Source organism: Plectrocnemia conspersa, unplaced genomic scaffold (assembly GCF_051122295.1).
Source record: "Plectrocnemia conspersa isolate PC_06_02 unplaced genomic scaffold, ASM5112229v1 ptg000009l, whole genome shotgun sequence".
Lineage (NCBI taxonomy): Eukaryota > Metazoa > Arthropoda > Insecta > Trichoptera > Polycentropodidae > Plectrocnemia > Plectrocnemia conspersa.
The window spans coordinates 28,650,644-28,673,319 of NW_028277173.1; the positions used below are offsets into that span (position 1 = coordinate 28,650,644).

At 31.6% G+C, this 22,676-nt stretch overlaps 2 protein-coding genes across 2 annotated transcripts; both read right to left on the reverse strand.

Moving 5' to 3' along the window:
• Positions 1-1,587: 1,587 nt before the first annotated feature.
• Hmt-1 (ABC transporter ATP-binding protein/permease Hmt-1) lies at positions 1,588-15,003 on the reverse strand. Its single transcript, XM_088192912.1, has 15 exons — positions 14,871-15,003; positions 10,358-10,506; positions 9,823-9,967; positions 9,365-9,564; positions 9,159-9,303; positions 8,907-9,087; positions 5,256-5,422; positions 4,738-4,975; positions 4,491-4,666; positions 3,366-3,571; positions 2,908-3,294; positions 2,731-2,845; positions 2,511-2,651; positions 2,319-2,440; positions 1,588-2,253 (listed from the first exon to the last, which is right to left on the reverse strand). Exons 2-15 carry the CDS (start codon positions 10,501-10,503, stop codon positions 2,091-2,093), a joined length of 2,532 nt encoding a protein of 843 aa, XP_088049038.1. The 5' UTR covers positions 10,504-10,506; positions 14,871-15,003; the 3' UTR covers positions 1,588-2,090.
• Positions 15,004-18,245: 3,242 nt separating this feature from the next.
• LOC148232519 (uncharacterized protein C13G5.2-like) lies at positions 18,246-22,289 on the reverse strand. Its single transcript, XM_088193173.1, has 5 exons — positions 21,978-22,289; positions 20,368-20,548; positions 19,375-20,296; positions 18,646-18,826; positions 18,246-18,575 (listed from the first exon to the last, which is right to left on the reverse strand). The coding sequence occupies exons 3-5, from the start codon at positions 19,645-19,647 to the stop codon at positions 18,316-18,318; spliced, it is 714 nt and encodes a 237-aa protein (XP_088049299.1). The 5' UTR covers positions 19,648-20,296; positions 20,368-20,548; positions 21,978-22,289; the 3' UTR covers positions 18,246-18,315.
• Between the last annotated feature and the right edge of the window lie 387 nt (positions 22,290-22,676).

The following is a 22,676-nucleotide window of genomic DNA, read 5'->3' on the forward strand; positions in this document are numbered from 1 at the left end:
TTAATCGATTTTTGCAGTGAATCGTGCAGGGTAAAATTTTCAATTGATTTTTTTTTTGTAATCATAAGCCACGAAGCTGTTTTGTCTCTACACGAAAGGAGCGCCACCGGTGCAAACGCTATATTAAGTTTGCTACTGTATTAGTTTGTTTACCATATTATTTACAACTTTTCTTGACTTTATTTTCTTCAATTTTTTCAAACTTTGCTGTTCATGTTAATACTTTTATCGATTTGCAAGGGCCGCATTTTTAAAAATGTATTCTTTATGAAATATTGAAATATAACTAAATAACGCTAAACATAAATACGTTTGACGGTGTAGAGGACGATTTAGTTGGTTACTCTGTATCTACGCGGTACGCTAACAGCACCCAAAGGTGAAGACTTGTTTTGGTGACATTTCCTTATGATCAAAATTCTTCATAAAAAAATATAACATAGCTACTAACTGTATATATTAATTACCTTTTATTTCTAATAAAACTAGGGATTGCAATAACGGTAGTACCGATACCGATAATCAACCTTCGGTTCAACCGGTAGAAAATGAAATACAGGTAGTAACAAAAAAAATTTTTCTCCTAATACATTTATTTGCTGAAAACGATATCTTTATGGTTTAGAACTACAAGAACAACGATTCGTATATTGTTCGAAAGCAGAACCAGAGAATAAAATAATGGTCATTGTAGTAAATCAACCTAAGTAGTGTTATCAGCGTAGGATATCAATGTAAAAATGTATTATGCAGTATTTATGTATTAACATATTATATAATATTTACATACACATATATAGCTAAAATTTAATTTATATTATTTTTAACATGAAAAGAAATATGTAAGTATACAAGAGATAAGTATGTATATCTTTCGAAAATAAATGTTCAATAATTAAAATAACATTATATAAATAAACTACATAAATCTGTTCTTAGAAAAAAAGATGTCACATTTTAAGCAAACATATTATATTTTCTATGCGCTCCTATCTCATAAGGTTCTTTCTGAAGATCATAGCTGAAAAAATAATGAGTAATATAGGAATATATTTTATTTGAATAAATTGACGAGTGATGCTCTGGTCTCTGGTATAAAAATTTAGGAGACATCCAGAAGTAGTCAATCAAAGATGATGGTTTTCTAGGCTAATTATTCCAAAAGAAGAAAGATTTGCCACCTGTATTTTCAAAAATATTTTATAGACAATATAGTAAATGAATGAAAGTGAAGAAATAAATGTGACAAAAATGTTTTTGTACAGTCGTCTTATTGATTTTTATTAGTACTCGTAGATAACATAATACAGGATCCTCGTATAAAGTATTTTTAGAAGTACCTGAATGTAAGGAAGATTGTCTAAACGATTTTTATCGCCTAAAACACGAAATATTCATAGTAAGACGTATAATTTAAGTCGAAATTTACCCTGCTTGTTTATTAAATTGTTTTATTTCTAAACAAATAATATGAAGACCACAATAGTTACTAAATCTTATTCAATATCTTCAAAGAAAACATTCCGAGTATTGAAAATCCTGGTATTAACGGTGTCCCCATGTATAACATATAATAAAAATACATAATAATCAAAACTTACTTTATTGTTTATAATACTATTTCAACAAATAGTTAAAATTATTCAAATACAAATTACATAAAATATACAAAAGGATATTGACATCAGTTTTAAGTATCACATTTTATTATAAAAACTTATAAATACATACAATCAAATAATAATCACAAAGTACAATTTTTATTTCTTCAATTAAATATTACAGATATGAAAGTATACACAACTTGTACAATCAAAACGTTATCTTATACAAATCTTATTTTGTAAAAGTATACATTCGATAAATACACTAAGGAAAAGATTGCGATAAAATAGATAGCTTTTTAAAAAAATATATAAGAATTTACTATTATTTATAGGCAATATTGTTAAAATTTTAGCATATAAAATGTATAATTAATCAAGTAAACCGATTAAGAAATTCATAACTAAAGGAATCTAAGACACTCCTAGAAAAACTTTTTAATTATGAACATTGAATTGGAATGATTCGTTCAGTTGTGATAAAAACTAGTGATAGTGACTGGGATGAGTTGGCGCATCCGTTTCTTTCGCTGCTGCCACATCGGAATCGTTATCTTCCGACGTATTTTCCACTGAACTATTTGCCTTTTCCAACTGTTGGTTCCACATTTCGTGGTATATGCCGTTTGTTTCGAGTAGATCTTCATGTCTAAAACGTAATATATGATTAGATTCCAGCAATAATCGAGATGATAGAAATAATCGCGAACATACCTTCCCCTTTCTACGATTTGACCATCTTTCAACACCAAAATTTCATCAGCATGAATGATTGTCGATAACCGATGGGCTACTATTAAAGTCGTACGATCTGCGCAGACTCGGTTTAAAGCAGACTGGAATTAATAACAAGGATTATCAAGAGCTTATTATAGACATCGGCAAAATCACTACTTAAGTACATACTTGAATATTCCTCTCAGTTTTTGTATCCAAAGCTGAAGTTGCTTCGTCGAGGAGTACGATAATTGGAGATTTGAGTATCGTACGAGCGATTGCTATACGTTGTTTTTCTCCTCCGCTGAGACGCAAGCCTCTTTCGCCAACCTAACCACATTATTCAGAATTAATTAATATTTGAAAGTGTTTCTAAACACTATTAATAGCAATCTATTTAAAAACAAACCTGTGTTTCATACGCATCTGGGAAGGTAAGTATTTTTTCATGAATATCCGCATTCTTGGCTGCTGATATTACATCAATAGCAGGACAGTCATGTTTTCCATACTGAATATTGTATCTAAATAATTAAATAGATTATTTTCACAATTTGTAGTTCTGAAAATGTATCATACTACATACTTGACGGAGTTATTGAAGAGAACCGTATCTTGAGGAACTACTCCGATGGCTGTCCTAAGGGAATGCTGAGTTACTGTCTTGACATCCTGTCCGTCAATAGCTACTGACCCAGAGTCTACATCGTAGAACCGGAAAATCAATCTGATGATGGTGGATTTGCCGGAACCGGTCGGTCCCACTAATGCGACGGTCTTTCCAGATTGCACAGTGAACGAAATATTCTTCAGAATAATTCTCTCGGGAACGTAGCTGAATGACACGTTGCGGAATTCGATGCTACCCTTTCTCGCCAAAAGCGCAGGCGCTCCAATGGCATCTTTGACTTCTGTAGTCTCACGGAACAACGCAAACATATTTTCCATGTCTACAAAATTCTTTTGGATACCTCTGCAGAGATAATAATGTTCAATTAGCGCCACAACCCGACAGCTTGTGTAGTACAAATTTATTGAATTTACCTGTAGAACGTTCCGAACCAATTCAAAGGCACATATAGTTGTATAATGTAACTTGAAAAGAGAACGTAATCGCCAACTGTTAAAGCATGATCATAAACTACCATTTTCAAACATAACATCGAGCCTCCCAGTAAACCTCCGCAAACTATTATGTTCTGTATTGTGTTCAATATGTTCAACGTGATAATATTCTTGAATTCTTCAACCTGGAATTTACACAAAAAAAAAATAATAACATATTTGTAGCAAAAAATTGTAATCAAGTTTAATCCCTAATAATCTAGCAGTGAAATCTGAAAATCCCTAATAATCTAGCAGTAAAATCTTAACTCATTATTATTTTGCCTAGCAGTTGCTACTCGATCTTCATTTGAATACATTTCTCTCAGAAACTTAAGTACAGCTAAATCAGTCTGTCATTTTTTACAGCTTTTTGCTTATGAATCTCTATAATCTCATAATCTTCAATAGCTTCATGATATCTTCAAGATAAATATCAAAATTGAGCTGTTACGCAAGAGTGACAACTTCTTTTGTTGCTTTAGCAAAATGATCAATGACTAGAGTTTTGAACAAGTTTTGACAAAACTTTGCCATATTCTCCTGTGATATTGGCTACATCTAGAACACATTTTACAATGATTTCAGTTTCAAAGTAAAAATTTGATCTGCATATAAAATTGATCTTTGAAAATTAAGTTCAAGGATTCATCTTTATCTTTAGCAATGTCAGGAAATAGATTAAATTATTATCTTTTAAAAATATATTTTGCTTCAGTGAAAATCTGCCGAAAAAAAATACAGTCAATTGTAAAAAGTAAAATCATTACTCTACATCTTATCTATAATTTTCTATATAAAAAAACTTGCTCTATTGGCTTAATAAACTGTTTTATGTATTTAAAAATGTTCGAATGTAGTTTAATTTCTGAATATTTTGTACTTATATTTATATTATATTTTTACACACCTTATTAAAAAAAATACAAGGACATAAATATGGTTTTTAATAGTTCACCAATGAATGGTACTTCTTAAGATAGATACCTCTGTGGAGTAGACCGACACAGGATGCAAAAAATGCAAAAAAATTCGGGAGAAAAGTGTTAAATCGGAATCAATTACCTGATAGTCTTGAATGGCTTCCCTGTATTTCCTCACTTCATAATTTTCGGCACTGTAATACTTTACAGTCTCGAAATTCAGCAAAGAATCGACTGAACGTGCTTTTTGAGCGTTATCAGCCAAGTTCATCCTCCTTTGGAATTTGGTCCTCCACTCGGTAATAGCGATGGTGAAGACTACAATCATGCGAATTATTATTTATCATATTTAAGAAACAAATATTTTTTTATATATGTTAATAGCATACATATGTAAAGAGCCATTGTACTGAAGACGATCAAGCCGAACCACCAATTGAAAGCCGATATGAAAAATACAACTGCAATGATGATATCGACCAACGTAGGAACGATGGAGAACAATATGTAAGACAGTAGATTGTTGATCGAGTCTGTTCCTCTGTCCATAACCCGTAATACTTCGCCAGTTTTTCTCCCTAGATGCCACCGCATCGGTAAATTATGTAGATGTCTGAACAATTCGACCTTGGCGTTTAAAAAAAATGTTATGTGATCAAATGATATTATAAAAACACACTTACAGTAGACCCCCCCAATAACACAGTAAATTGGGAATGTGCTATTTGGGTGCTCGTTACTTTATGTGTGAGCCAAAAGGAGGATATCTCACCACACACGCCTGATTCATATGTACGCATTGCGAAAAATTGTATGAGTATTTTCTAGTCCCTCAACTACATGCACCCAAATGCATGTCCCCAATTTACCGTGTTATTGGGGGGTCTACTGTATATGTAAATCATACTTGAAGCTCTCTCGTCGTATACTGCTGTATTCTGATCCATAAAAATGATCTCAGATTGTTGAGAAAACCCATGCCGCCTGTGCCCCCGCCTTGTAAGAATTTAAAAGCTACGTATATTAAAATGAGGTCCCATCTGAAATCCAACGGTGGAGTTGATATGCTGTCAACTGTAAACAAAAATACATAGTCAATAAAGTAAAATGCAGAATAGATATATTTTTAATAAACTGTATGATGTTTTTGGCTGTGAGGGATGATACGGTTAACAAACCCGGAGCTACACTAACATCGACGAGAAGAACTTACTCTATTGGCGACAGAAGGATGTCTTCTATTTATGTTGTATTTTAAATACTAACTCAGATTTTTTCTTTTGACACAGATAAAAGAAAAAAGACATTTGAGTTCAAAATCATTTATGTGGACTTGTATTTAGATTAAATACTTTCAGTTGTGAGTCTACTATATCTAATAACAAATGATATAAAAATGGGGTAAAGGGAGATAGTAAACCTTAATCTTATAATTCAGACAGGATACTGTAAGAAAATTGAGATTCTGTTAGTCTTATAGTATACAAAAAGGGATATTTTTTATTGTGAAGGAATATCAGGAAACAATTACTCTCATAGAAAATTGTGTTCCAATATACTAGCAAATGTAACGACTCCATTGACATTTTTTATGCTTATTCCCTATTGATTTACTAAAGAAAATAATATTTTGAAACACAAAAAGTACTTAAAACCTATAGCACGTGTTATGTTGAGCTGTAAATATTATCTATCTTTGAAAATTAATATCAGGAATACTAATGTCGCATGATGGATTCAATTTTATTGGCGACACCGAGAGGGACTTTGATCATTCTTCCTAGTCGAATTTCGCAATAGTCAATTGCTGGGGGGGGGGGAGTACTGTGAGGACCTATACGTTTGTCAAATCTGGAGCCACGTTATTAATAGTGCGTGATAGATTCAATTTTATTTTGAGAATATTCCATTAAATAAATACGCTTTAGCCAAAACTTGGCAAAGAAAATCATGATCAACCATAAAAATTAAAACTATTACTCAATATCCTGTCTGAATTTTGCAATGTACGATCTGAAGAAAAACGTGTTCTGTCACATCGCCAATGGAGTAAGTCTTTCATTGCCACTTGTCTCTTTTCAGCAATATTAAGTTAATAGGAAGGGGGAGTGTACTGTTTGTACAGGTGTGGTAATCAAGGTTGGAGCTATGCTGGACTACGCAACACCGAGAGACAACTTAATCTTTCCTCCTAGTCGAATTTCGTAATATGAAATTGCTAGGGGGGAGTACCGTGGAGACCGACACGCCTGTCAAACCTAGTCACGCTATTAATGCATCTTTACTAATGTCGCGTGATAGAATAAATTTTATTTTGAGAATATTCCACCAAATAATACTTTGCTTCAGCTAAAACATGGCAAAGAAAAACATGATTGGTCATGTTTTTCTTTGCCATGTTTTATAGGGGAAAAGATGAAATTGCTCCAGCGTCATATTAATCAAAATAATGTAGATTCTGATATAAATTATTAGCAAAAAGCATATACACCCATACCTCGCTATATGGCCGCTCTTTATACGGCCTTTCGCTATAACGGCCCTCTTCAATTAAGGCACGTTTTCGATTTACAGCCAAAAATGTTTCGCTATATATAATGGCAAAAAAACTATTTTTCGATGTCGAGTTTTTAAAAAATTTAAAAATAGATTTAATTTGCATAATTTTAAAATGAAAGGTGAAGCAGCTAGCGCCGATGAGGCCGCATCTAAGGAATATCCCAACATTTTAAAGGGAATTATTGAAAGAGGTGGTCATAAACCTGAACAAGTGTTTAGCGTAGACGAAACAGGGCTTTATTAGAAGCGAATGTCTGATTGCACGTACATTTCAAAAACCGAAAAATCTGCGCCTGGTTATAAGGTGTCTAAAGAACGATTAACTTTGCTACTTGGTGCTAATGCCGCGGGTGATTTTAAGCTAAAACCACTTTTAATATATTTGTCCGAAAATCCAAGGCCTCTTAAAGGACTAAATAAAAATCAATTACCCGTCATATGGAGATCCAACAAGAAAGCTTGGATGACTAAAGCTACTTTAGAGGATTGGTTCAAAAATCACTTTTGCACAGAAGTGAAAAAATATTTGCGAGACAATAACTTAAGCAACAAGGCTTTGCTAATTTTGGATAATGCACCAGGGCATCCTACTAATTTATCCGAACTATCTGAAGATGTCATGATTGAGTACCTTCCGAAAAATACAACACCTCTGATTCAACCAATGGATCAGGGTGCAATAGCCACTTTTAAGGCATATTACCTACGCCGAACTTTCCGACAACTTATAAGGGAAACCGATGGTAAATCTTCAATTAAAACATTTTGGAAAAACTATAACATCAAGGATGCTGTTGACAGCATCAGTGAATCATGGAAGGAATTGAAATTAACAACAATGAACCATGTTTGGAAAAAAATATGGCCAGAATGTGTAAAAAGTACTGATGCAGAAGTTAATTGTCTTCCTGAAATTAGGCAAAACATTTTGGATCTAGCACATGATCTCGGCTTTGAAGGTTTGAACGAACGTGATGTGCTTGATCTACTTGAAGCTGATAGGGAACTCCTTTCATATAAGGAACTCATTCAGTTGCAAGCAGAACCGGCATTTGATGAAGAGACAGAGCCTGTTGTATTCAAACAGCTAACATCAAAAAAATTGTCAAAAGCTTTTTCCTATTTCGAACAAGGAATAAACATCTTCCTTGAAAACGATCCTGACGTTGAACGTAGCGCTAAATTTTCTCGAGGAATTAACTCAGCCATTAGCTGTTATAAATCATTGAAGAACGAAATAGACAAGAAGGCAAGACAAACAACGTTGGACAATTTTTTTAAGCCAGGCCCATTCTTACCAGCGAAAAATGATGACGACAGTGATCTGCAGGTTACCATTTCTTCATCGTCTTCAGATTAAAGCCATTTTAAAAAACATTATGTATGTATACATACACATATTTTATGTAACATGAAGTTGTTTCATTTTTGTTTATGGATTATTGTTGGTTTTTGGAGTCTGTTATTATTTCATGTACAAATGTATGTACTTGTTATGTATGTATTTTTGATTTAAATGAAATAAAAAGATAAAATGCATTTTAAATGATAAACCATGTTACATATTTAACAAATTTGGAACCGATCCCATTGAATTTGGCTTTTCGCTTTGCGGCCAAGTTTCGTGAAACGTATCTAGGCCGTAAAGCAAGGTATGGGTGTACAATGTTTAATTGATCTGATCAACTGACAATAAGTTGAATACCAATTTTGCATGTAAAAATGAGCCGAGGCATCTGTGTGTGTTTTATGCCTTGTAATATTTTAAAAATGTATTTTCAACATTTTTTTCTGGAAACCTATTGTTGAATAATACTTGATGTAATATTTTCATACATCATTCTCAACTAAATGAATCAACAATGATGTAATCATCCATTATCGCTATAGTAAACGTGTGTGAATATTAAATTTCCAAGGCCTCAATATACATTTTATCACAAATAAATTGCATGTGATAATTTTATCTGCTTTAGAAATACGATATAGTAGTAGTCACCTATTTTTTTGTTATAGATGGGAACGTAAAGGTTTATCACTCTGCCTGCTACCAAGGTCAATACGCAAATCAAGACTCGAATCTGAAGCTTCCAATCGGTCTTGGGCCACATGAATGGCAAGAGTTTCCGCATTTTGGAGTAGGCGTTGTAAAACGTAGATCTGTTCTCGTCTGGTATGAACTGAAATTTATAAAAAAAGTTATTTTGCAATTTGTGCGTCAGATACAAAACTCAATAAAAAAATAGCATACGAATGGTGAAGTAGATGTGTTGGGCGTTATTAAATAGTCATCGTATTGCTGAGGAATTCCCGGCGCCTTCAGACCCAGAAAGAACATACCCATACATGAAATGTAGCGAGATATGAATAAGGTCATTTCCAGATTGTCGTCTAAGCTGTGAAAAAAGATTGTTTTTATTTTATCGATCTGCTATGGTTAATTTATAATTAACTTACTTCCGTAGATGCCACCACCAGCCTTCTTTTTTGATGTTTATGAAGGACAAGTTCTCAGACACAAATATAAGAGTCCAAAATAATAAAAGAACAAATCCGTGACCTTTTGGAGGTACGGACGGCAAAAGATAAAATCTTTCGAGTCGCATCAGATAAAGAGAAAATGGAAACACGAATACGTTTATCAACAAAGAGAGTATCTGAAAGTTAAATACATTTGATTGAAATAATATGTTATTATTTTAATTAAAAAGAATGAAACTTTTTAATATAATGATCCATTAAAATACTGTCTTAACGTTATCGCTAAATTTTATATGCAGAAAGCTTATAAAAACATTCTTTTAAAAATAATGTAATTGATTTCAACAAAACTTTTGAGTAAAAGAGATTTTAATATATCTTTTTTTTGTTTTTAATATTCCTAGAATTATAAACATAAGGAAAATATAACTTACCATATAGCCGAACAATTGCCCATCTTTATAAACGAAAATTTGCAGAAAAAATCGCACAATTGCCAAGAGCGGTATCAGAAAAGTAAATATCAACTGTAACGTATACAAACGAGAGTGTCTGATGATGGACACGTCTGTCGCATACCTAAAAAAGGAATCACATGAAATATAAAGCCATAAAAATAATAAATATCAGTTGCGAAACTACATGGTGCAAGACCCCCACGGCCTTTTTTAAAGCGCAAGATGGTGGCGCCTCTTAATGAGTTTTAAATTATCATTATTAAGCAGCGAAATTTTGTACGACAGCAGCTGTAATAATTTTATGCTGCTGGTTTTTAGAGACCAGAAAAGGAGCTCACATTGTTTTCGTATCAGTAATTATATTCGTTTTATTTCTGTCTCGATTTATAGCTTACTTACTGACTCATTTCAATTTATAGTTTTTTAATGACATGGGTCTAAGATATTTATTTTTGTGGGGAGCTTAAAATATGAAGTTTCACCTCTGTAATGAACGTTATTTAGAGCATACTTATGGTACATGATGACTTGTATAATGCCAAATATTAATAGTAAACCGCCTATGATGGAACCGCTGACGGTCTCCATGAAGCATTGCGAGATTCCGTGGTCCACCCATATTTCATTTAGGGTCACGCCAGGCGGGCAGTACAGCATGATCTGTAAAAAAACATAGTTAATTTGAAGCATATACTATGTGATGCAAATTAAATTAGTAACTTTTATAGTTATTTCTACAATTTTACAATTTTTTTTTGAAAAAAGGCAAAAAAAATTAGGTTACAAACTCACGACATCTACTGAATATAAATACTAAACCACAGAATAAAGAATATATAGAAGCAGCGTTCGCAGTGAAAATATATATAAAAATAGCGTAGAAATTGATTTTGACTTGGACCCTACCAGTTTATCTAGCTTCAGTCAACATATAGTTAAATAAATATATAGCAGACTACATTGTAAAATCAATAATTAAAATAAAAGAATGTGAAACTTGCTGTGATGTATTAATTTGTAAAAATAAGTATTGCTGTGATGTATTATAAGTTTAACTATAGTTAATTTGGTGTCAAAATTAAATAAAAACCATTTTATCAATACAGTATTAAAATCTTTCTAGATCATCATATATGACCATATGTTTGGCCAATATCCAATGGAAAGCAATTTAATATAATTAATTAAAGTAATTTCTGAAAAATATTTAGATGTTAGAATACATTTTATAACAAAAACTCATAAACATCGAAAGCAAACGTAATTATTATAATAAAGTAATCCATTTTAAAGGTCAATAATTTTGAAAAAATAATTATTTTATATAGTGTATAAATCGTATCTTTACTGACAAAAATCACTAACTAGCTTTTATAAAACTGACACCTACAAAAAAATATAATTGTTGTCAGACAATAGTCTTTATCTAATACATACCAGTAGCTTGCTTTTCAAAAATCACTTATACAGATATTTAACAAAATCGTTTTTAAAATTGTTATATCTCAGTAATGAGTTTTTGCAATTAGTGACGTTTGTCAGTACATCGACGGTATATTGTATATTTATTAAGATATTATATTTAAAGAAATTTGGCAGTTTTCTTTGCAGTTCTTTCTGTCAATATTAATAGAACTTAATATATAATAATATAGTGGAAATAAATAAATTTGAGTGCATTTTATTCTTTTATTTAAATAGAATAAACCTTCTTGATGTTCTCAAACGAAATACGATAGTGCATCAGAAACGAACGCGTTTGAATAAATCTACAATAATATATAATTATATTTTGTTTATGGAGTTCAATATTACATATTATGTAGTTACATTTGTTTATTTTAATTTAAAAATAAATTAGATAATGAAAACTCATATTTAAAATATTTTCTCTTATATGTATATGATGACACGAGTACGGTCCTGTCAGGTAATAGTTCAGGCTTTCGACGCCTAAATCAAATTAGCGCTGCAAACGGCTTCAATTTTTATATACGTATTTGTACGGAACGGCCGTTCTAGTTAATTCCCTGTTCTGTGTACTAAACGCAGAAACTGTTTGATATTTTTAGTGTTCTTATAGCCCTGTAACATTGTGAGTAGGGATTCCAACCCCGGGCCAAAATTTTGATCCCGGGATTTCGGTATTGCAATTAGTCGATCCCGGGATCCCGGGACCAGTCCCGGGATAATTTTCATGTTATTTTATCGATAAAAATAATTTAAAATGAATAATACATTATATTTTTACATCTGTTTTTTATAACGTACAATGTATAAAGTACGTATAATTTTAGTCTTGGACTTAAAATAAAAAATAATATAATAAAAATAAAAAAGGGAAGGTCTTATATATTTATTTGAGAAGAAAAAAATGAACTTTTGACAATGTATGTACATACCTATGTACATTCATAGACAATTAATTGAATACATTATTTTGAATAAAACTCACGAAGTAACATCAAAGCATCAAGTGTTTTATCATTTAGCCTTGATCTGATTTTGGTTCCTAAGCAGCCTGCTGCTGAAAAAGCACGTTTAGACTCACAGCCTCAAAGATTCACAGATGACACGTGCAACTCGCGCAAGTTTGTACACGAAATATAACGATGTTGTCAATAATAATTCGATTGTGCTTGATAAATCAACCAATCCGAAAAATTCGGGATTATGTTTTATAATCCCGGGACTCATCGGGTATTGAAAATCGTTCGGGATCCCGGGATTCGGGATCCCGGGATTGGAATCCCTAATTGTGAGTGATGATTCTTCTTAAGAAATATTTTTCGAGAAAAAATAATTCTCTATAATGATATAAATATATCTGATAAAACAATTTAAATATCAAAATCAAACGTCATTTGTATCAAAAAAATTAGCTCTTTCAATTGAAAACATTATATAATAGTTATGTGTTCAGTGGCAGATTTACGCACAGGCGGGGGAGGCGCTCGCCTCAGGGCCCCCGAAGGTATCCTAGCATTTTTTGAAAAAAAGCGTTCTTTGCAAAAAAGCGTTCGTTAATTTACTAAATTCAACACATTTTCGAGAAGCTCCATATTTGTAGCCTTGAGCTTAATTTGATTTATTGTTTCCTTTAAATAATGCAGACGATAATAATAGACAATGGCGATTTTACGTGTGCATTTGCATACATATTTTTGAGAATGAGTAAGTGCCGAAATATTTCAATTACTACACATCACAGACGGATTAATCATTCAGATACGGGCGATCGGTATATAATTTCAATATCTTAAGCTGCGAAGTGAACCTATGGATCTGGAGCCGAAAAAGGAAAAAATTGGGTGAAAATTGAGGAAATCTCGCTACGAATACATTTTTTTGAAAAATAAATATTGAACAATGCGTGAAAAATAACAAAGATTTAAGAGAAAGAAAAAATAAAGAAGAACAACTGTCAGAATGCAAACAAATAGAATAAATTTAAAAGCAACAAGAAGGCAACAATGAAATACGATTGGATTTTTTATATCGTTTTATGGCCAAAGGTCGTATCTGATAAAATAGTAGAGTATTTTTAATCAATAAACCGTGCAATATTGGAGATATAACGTGACTGAAAGTAAAATATAAAGTTAGAAATAAGACATACTTCAGAAATATTTCAATGAATAATTTTTATTGTTTAAAGGTTAACGGTACTAAAGAATTTTGCTAACGGTTAATTTTTTCAGAAACTATAATAGTAAATGTGTTTATTGTTATGTGTGTAAATTCCTTTTACGCAATAATACTCAATTTATGACAGTATAACGACTGGAAAAAATTTAAATCTGGCATGAAAGGAACATCAGCATTCAAAAGATCATTTTTTCTCAATGTTGACTTTAAAAAAAATATTATTAGCAGTAGGGCGCGTTGATTATAAATTGATCCGACAAATTAATGTATAATATGGAACAAAAATATTGGCGAAATGTTTTAATAAGAATCGTAGCACAGTAAAATTATTTGCTAGTTTGAGTTTGGCATTTCGGAGACATGACCAAAAAAATATAATAATATCAGATCTGGTTATGTAAATTATTTATCTCACTCAACTTACGGCAAATTCATTAATTAAATTCGCTGGATATAAGCCATACAGACCAATTAGCACTTATTTTAGGAAATATTAACGTTCAAGGGGATTGAAAATCAGTGTGAACAAGTCTTAAAAATATTGTCACTGTCAAACTTATGATAATGCCGCTAATATGGCCGGCAAATATAACGGTTTGCAATCGAGAATTAAAAATTTAAAGAATCCGCAATATGATTTTTGTTGTCATCAAAGTCTCATTGTTCAGTAAGTGGTAATTACCAGATCTCAACAGTTATAACTATAAAAACATTATGCAGTAATGAGAGCCATTACTTATAAATTGAAGGTATTTAGTTGAAATCTTAAATTATCGGTTCTGAAAGATCAAAGTATACGATTAGTATTGATCAGTTACTTTAGATTGAATTTTCCTAATCTCATGGATAAACAGCAATCGTAACTTATTTGATATGAAATCCTCTTTGATATGAAAAGCTCATGTGTGACATACTATTTATATAATAAATAAAAAATGAAGCAAAATAATTTAATAAAAAAATATTTATATTTTTTATATGTGACCTATTATGTAATTCGGTTCAAGTTATCAATTAAATTACAAGGAAACATAAATTGAAAGCTGATATCAATTACATTGAGATAAGACACGTAAAATAATATACTTATCCACAGGTTATTACGATAGATGTGATTGAATAACAAAATTGTGTATTTATTTTAATTATACTTTTAATATATTATAGTAATGATAGTGATCAATTAAAATATAAACAAAAGTAGTAGAATGGGGGTAGACGGCTTAATGATAATTTATTCAAATTGCCTAATTTACATTATTTAAAGTAACCTGTGTTGTAATTTCAATAATGAATTAATGGTGAATCGAACCTCGAATCGCAATTAGCGAATAATCCAGAAAGAAAGTTGCATAATCGGTTTTAGGTCGACTTACTGTGTTGTTTGAGTGCGCAGATTATTAATTTAACATTGAAAATGCTTATGAGACTAATTATATTCAGTTTTTGACTAGTCAGAAACAGGGAGCGCAAGTCATCCTCACCGGCGTCAGCTGACAGTTGAAGTGTACTTTCATAACATGTTTTGGCCATAACCCAACATTTTTTTGTTACATCTATGACGTTTAGTTTTAATTTATTTAACTATTAAAAATTCAGACCTACTATTAAAAATAAATCAAATACAACTTATGTGGTCTAATAAACAGTGATTGATTATCATTTTACGTTAGATCAAAATATTGTATAATCACATATTTTATTAAAAATAGTGTTTTCAAAACGGAATTTTCCAAAATAATGTGTGTTTTATAATTAGTTTGGGTTTAAACAGCAAGTGGACGTTTCGCAACTGTCAAATTAAGTATCATAGACATTTTAGTGCAGCTTATAATAACACCAGTTAAAATATATATCCACTGATGAAAATGTATTTGGAATTACCAGTGAAAATATAACTTCACTGAAAAATATACATTTACTGTAAAATTTGTACATCGCATGTAAATAAATATTGATAAGTATGTATGTATGTATGTATATAAAATGATATAATTTTACTTTCACCTGCCAGATAAATTATATTTTCACTGGTAAATGTATCTATGTATCAGTCCCGGGCGGTGATGACATGCGGACGCATGCTCTTATCTCTCACTCACTCTCAATACTCAACACCCGAGCGATCGAGAGGGAAAGTATCCCACCCCCTGCGCCTGATATGTATCTACTGGTGAAAATATATTTCTTTATGATTTCACTGAAATAGTATTTTAAAAAATATTTTTGGGATAGATTTAAGACTGTTTTTCTTAAATTTTCTTTGAGGGACAACTCGAGATTTCTGGTTTGGAATTATGGACAGCATTTCAGTATTTTCTAAGGTAGGACAAAAGTAGGCCAATCAGTGGTCGTTTTTTAATATTTCGATTTCAAACCGATTCATAGTATTTTATTGAGTGACATGCATTTTTTTGGCTAAATTCAATGGGGGGGAGGAAATGTTCCTGCCTGCCCCTAAAATAATCTTAAACCAATAAAAATAATAATTGATAGTTCTTTTATTTTATTTAGCAAATGTTTGGTTAAAATATATTTTATTTTAATATCTGCATCATATATTGATTTTAAGTGTAATATTTCTTCAGACAACATTTCACCAAGATCATCGTTATATTTGTATCGTTATTTTTTTGCCTTTTCCCATATCTCATCATCATTCATGTCGCGAAATAACCACATGAAACTGTATACATTATTTATTTTACTGCATCAAATTTAGTTGTCAGCTGTTGCTGTTGTTGATTCTTTGTTATTTCTTGGCTTCTTTCTTTTTCATCGATCTGAAAACTTAGATTAAATACCTAAATTTACTGCTATCCACTTACATTCGTTGAATATTTTCTCCCAACTGAGTCTTATATTTTATAAGGTTCAGAAAGAAATAAAATCAACAATAATAAATAACAAAAAAATTTAAGACAAACGGAACTGCATCAAAAAAATATACTTTGTTCCTTTGATTATTAATGCTTATTGTGAAAGTACTTCCTAGAAAGTGGGTGCTTTTGAAGGCAATGTTCCACTCCTTTTAGTATGCATAAAAAAGTAAAAAGAAACTTATACCTGAAATGCATACATCGCAAACAACTAGTTTAGTTCCGATTCGCTATTTCATGTCAGTTTTTAGTTTTTTTATGAATATATTCTTGATATGATTTTTTGTCGGGCCCCAAGAAACCCCCCGCCCCGCCCTACTCTTGGCAGGCCTGGGTAGATGCACATTACTGTGGACTGTGTTCCTCGATTACGATCGGCGTCGCAACCCCCACTACCGTCCTGAAGTTTGTAACTCTTAAACTATACATAAAATTATGCATATTTAGAATCAGCTAACCAACTTTTAATTAAAAATGAGACAAAGTTGTCTTATTTTTTTTCCAGAAATCAGCGCTCTCCTGAATAATTAGGTTGTGTGGATAAAATGTGTTTCAAGAATTCCTGATTCAATTAATAAAAACTTATCTTAAACATAGAACAAGTATATCTCTTGTCCCTATCGGTCGCCGAAAATCCACATGTATTTTTTCAAATTGTGTTTTGGTAATTCTAAAATAAAAAAGGGAATCTGTCTTCATGGCTCTATAGTTCTTGTACTAGACCATGAAATTTGCCTCTATTCCTTCTTAGTTCATTAATTGGATAAACCCAATATATTCTTCCAATTTTCAAGCAAATTCATATATTATTCCGGCGACTGTGTTTTATATGGTTTTAAATGGGTGCATACGCACGCAGGCGCCGAGTCACCCGAGCGTCTGGCGCGCTCCTGCGCAGAGGTGATGCACAGGCAACTTGCCTGTTGCCGCACCCTATAAGAGCATGGGTTTAGATGAGTGCATTCACACGAGGAGCGACTTTAGAGGCGACTTATAAATCATTCACACAAAATGGCTTCCACACAGAAAAGCTCATCGTAGAAATTGAATCCCGAATTGTTTACAATAATTTTATATGAATATTGATAACGAAAAAAAAAATATTGTGAAATAATATGTATAATTATATATTATTTCTTGCTTCTAGATTTAAATTAATTTTATTAACATAATACAGATACATTTATAATTGCATTTGGGAAACAAAAAGCGGTTTTATAAAAAATATAAGTAAGAAGACAAGGTGTTCCTAAATTTTAATCGGCAAATTAAAATTTTGATTTAAATTAGTACTTAAAAATTAATTACAGCGACGGCTAAAAATACTGATTTTTACAAATCTATTATGGATGATTGACTGTGAGCATTTAATAATTGTAATATATGAATTTGCTTATCGTAAAAATACGTAAAACGTCCTAACTATCCTAATACATTATTGACAGCAAAAATGTGTTTCTATTATGATTCAAAGGATTAATAGAAACTATGAAGTGCTGACCATTTTCAACTCTCACGGATTGTAAACTTGAAACCATCATAAACCTCATCATTGTACATGCAGAATTTGCCCTTTTCATATTTGTAGATGCCGAAACGAAATGCGTCATAAAACTTACATTATAAAACAATACTTTCGTTATGTCCCTTTTTTATACACTGCTCTCACTACGCAAATAAGTAATATTCTTAAAATATCAATGCATGTAGTGTTTTAATTTTCATAAAACTTTGAATTTTTGATTAAAAATTGTTAGCAACAGAAAAACTATCAGTAAATTTGATATATAATTAATATTAATTACTAAATAATTAATATGACTTAAATTAAATCCTTAATTATATAATTAATATGAGTTAAATTAAATCCTATTAAATATTTTTCTTTAAATAATATATTTAAAAATATAGAAAAATACAGAAATATAATAAGTTTGTTTTGTTATGGTCGTCTGTTTTGCTCGCAGTTCTTGCAGAGTCTGCGAGACTGGTCAGTATATTTGCGACATTTGTACAATGTGCGACAATCACTACAACGAATAGTTTCTATATCCCATTCATATTTATCCCCAACGTATGATACGGCTTCTTCTGCATGTTGAGCACCTGATAAGCTACCGATAACTCCACAAACTATAGAACCAACAAGACCGCCAATACCTGGATATACTTTTTCACCTAATTTCAATCCAAACTCAGCTCCTGTAAAAAAATATGTTGTATAAATTTAATGTTGAATTAAATATGCAATGTTTAAATATAAAATACGTACCACTATATCCACCAGCATATGCACCAGCGGTATTCGCTGCTGCAGTTGCTGTGCTTCTTGTTGTTCCATGATTAAAATCTTCCTTTGCTTTTTCTTCTAGTTCATGGTCTTGAAATGTTCTAGCTAATGGAATAGCTGTATTATATGCGGCTTTTGATGCTATAGCCACCGATCTTAGTACCTAAAAAAATAGTCTTATAATTTCTTGTTACGTGGCAAATTAAAATGCAAAATAACACGATAAATAAAATCAGTTGTTATTAACTTTCACTAAATCAAATAAGTGTTGTTCTTATTTTTCATTACGACATCCTTTTCTTATCATTCAAGATGAATGGTATAGTTTGGATGGAAATGTTTTAATTTTGTATTTATAGCGCCAAAGGTATGTACAAACAATTAATTAACGATACGTTAGTCCATATCCATAGCATTCTCGTATATGTATATGGCTATAATGTCTGAAAATTCAGCAAAACGAAACAAAATAATTGTCAGATAGTATTTATTAATTTAAAAAATAATACAGTAATATTCTCATAATTGATATTAAATAGATTAATTTCTAGATCATAATTCACCCTTTAGTAATTTGAAGAAAAGTTATTTTTCTAAACCTTTTTAAAATAGTTTAAATCATGAGCATACAGAATAATTTTATTGTCTCGGAACAAGTTTGAGATATTTGGGATAATGATTTGTAATAAATTATTTAAAAAAGTATCTTACATTAAGAGCTGTCGGTGAGATTGGCGTATGAGGATCGGGTACGCCAGATATATCAGGATTTATATTGAGGTGGTTGAAATTCACATTTCCATGAGGACGATCAGCACGAACTATTGACCCATCCCAAGTACTGCCCCTAGTATTGTCAACTATGTTCACAGCAGTGGATTCTCTTGAATCAATTAACATTGAATAATTTTTCGTCCCCATTTCAATACCAATTATAATATTATTCATCGTTTTCCAAAACGAATCGTCATTCGGGAGCGACATAATTAAACTTTCTCTTTTCTCGGCGGCGTGGCTTCTGAGGCTTGGGTTGCCAGGTCTCGCGGGCCAAAAATAACAACAATTACAATTTTTGTTATTTTTGAAATAACAATTTAAAAATATATCTAATAAAAAAAAAGAACAAAACGTTTCACAAAGAAGTAAAATATGTTAAGTTATCCGATAGTATTTTCCATCTTGACGTTGAGACTAAAAATATATCATTGCTCTCTAATCGTACGCACCCCTACAAATATCTGATTTTTCTTTTAAAAAAATACAATACAAAAGCAAAAAAGTTTTTATTTTTTATTAAACAATATTTTTCACAATAAATTTACATATTAATATAGGAATAATTGTAATTTTAAAAGAAATATAATAAGTTTGTTTTGTTATGGTCTGTTTTGCTCACAGTTATTGCAGAGTCTGCGAGACTGGTCAGTATATTTGCGACATCTGAACATTGTGTGACACTCTGTACATTGAATACTTTCTATATCCCATTCATTTTGATCCCCAACGTACGATACGGCTTCTTCTGCACATTGAGCACCTAATAAGCTACCGATAACTCCAAAAACTAAAGAACCAACAATAGTACCGACACCTGGAAGTATTTTTTCACCTATTGCTGATCCAAGCTTAGCTCCTGTAATAAATTTATTTTGTATAAAATTATTGTTGACTTAAGTATGCAATGTTTAAATATAAAATACGTACCACTAGATCCACCAGCATATGCACCAGCGGTATTCGCTGCTGCAGTTATTGTGCTTCTTGTTGTTCCATGATTAAAATCTTCCTTTGCTTTTTTTCCTAGTTCATAACCTTGACATGTTCTAGCTAATGGAATAGCTGTATTATATGCGGCTTTTGATGCTATAGCCCCCGATCTTAGTACCTAAAACATAGTTTTATAATTTCTTGTTACGTGGCAAATTAATTGCGAAATTTAATTAAAATGAGAAAATCCTGTATCGTATTGGATCTTATTTTTTAACGATGTTAAAAAAATAATTGTAATAATAAAATGAAATATTACGAAACGGACTAGCTCCTCATAGCTGATAAGAAATAGTTTAATCTGCAATGCTAGCCAAATTAGGGAGCTGGATAGCCATAGACGAGTCAGCTGTGCAGATATCCTGTCTCTAACAAGCATCAAAAGAGGATGCGATCATAACTCTCGAAGACGTTTCAAACCCCAAAACTGGAATTTCTAGAGATTAAAATGGATTGACAACAGCACCCGTTAGTAATTTGAAAAAAAAATTATCTGCAAGAATTCCGCAAATAGTATCCCAACACTCCTAAAAGAAAGGCGCTGGAATACAAAAAAGTATGATAATCAAATATACTCAAATAAAGGTATCTTAACATTTTCTAAGCTTTTCGATTAAGAGGGAGTATTTAATTAATTGAGGAATTTAAATTATAACTCCCGATTCGTGAATGCTGCATACTAGTGTCATAGAGGACATGCATAACTGACGGATCGTAAAAGTGAAACGTGTTAAAACATGTTCTAACAAAGCCGAGCATTTTTAAAAAGAACTTATTGCGCTAAAACGTTCTCATTGAGATCATAGGAATACTCTAATGGTGAATGAACTTGAGAAAATAACATAATATGTCATTTTGGACAATAAACGGCAGACGGTTTACGAAAACAGATACTCTAAATCACTGTGGAGAGAAAGCGTTTGCAACAGATCAAATGCAGCAAAGCAATTTTAAGAATTCAAAAGAAAACTGGAATGTAAAACTGTAAATAGTAATAAATAACGAGAAGCACAGATGGTCAAGATCGGATCTTTGAGGAACTCCAGAAGAGGTAAAATATTCTTTTGGCAACTGTCATAAGCGTCGGTTTGAGATATTTAGATATTCACAAATTATAAAATGCTTAAAAATTTTAGTCAGATTCGTAATTTTGACGGGTGATAACAGGTGGCTATTGTACACAGATTGAGCCGTTGCAGTGGTATTTTTATTAAAAATATATAGAGTTTACATGTTTATTATTGAAATATATGCGAGTGAACGGTGGATGAGGCATCACCGGCCGAGGCATCTTCCCATTGAGATCCATTAACAGAATGTGCTGCCCTTTGTCGCCGTCACCTTAATTATATTATTATAATTATATACAATAATTAATGAATAAATAAATAGATAAATAGCCCCCCCCCCATATAATAAATTAATAGAAAAAAGTGTCTCGATATGATTGCAAGATTGTTATGGCATGCATCACGGTTACCGTGTCGCATTCTATATATTTTGGTCTTTGTTTCTCAACAAATTATAAATGGTATATCAATACTTACATTAAGAGTTTTCGATGATATTGGCGTATGAGGATCAGGTACGCCAGATATTTTAGGGTTTATATTGAGGTGGTTGTAATTCACATTTTCATGTGGACGATCAACACGAACAACTGATCCATCCCAAATTTTGCCTCTAGTATTGTCAACTATATTCACAGCAGTGGATTCTCTTGGATCAATTAAAATTGAATAATCTTTCGTCGCCATTTCAATACCAATTATAATATTATTGATCGTTTTCCAAAACGAATCGTCATTCGGGAGCGACATAATTATGTTTTATCGACTCGATTCAATTTTTACACTAATGCCAAATAAGCACTCAACCAAGTATATATATTGTTTAGACTGGATATTATCTGCTGATAAAAAAATTACAACTGCGCATCTTATGATGCTAAACATGTCATGATAAACATGCCAGGCATGCAGTGACGTATCTAGATAAAATAGATCGATAAAGTCCACCGAAGCCTGTTAATATTTATGAATTTCATTTATGCAGTGAACATTTTTTGTGAAAAATATATAAATGTAAGAGAACTGAAGTGCATAGAATAAGTTCGTGAGGACCTTTTCATTCAGTTCTCATTTTTTTGAATTTCTGTTTTTTTATTATAAAAAATGGTTAGCCAAGATGCTAATTCTAAATCTAGAACCCAGATCGGTGGTGATAATTGATAATGCGTCATATCA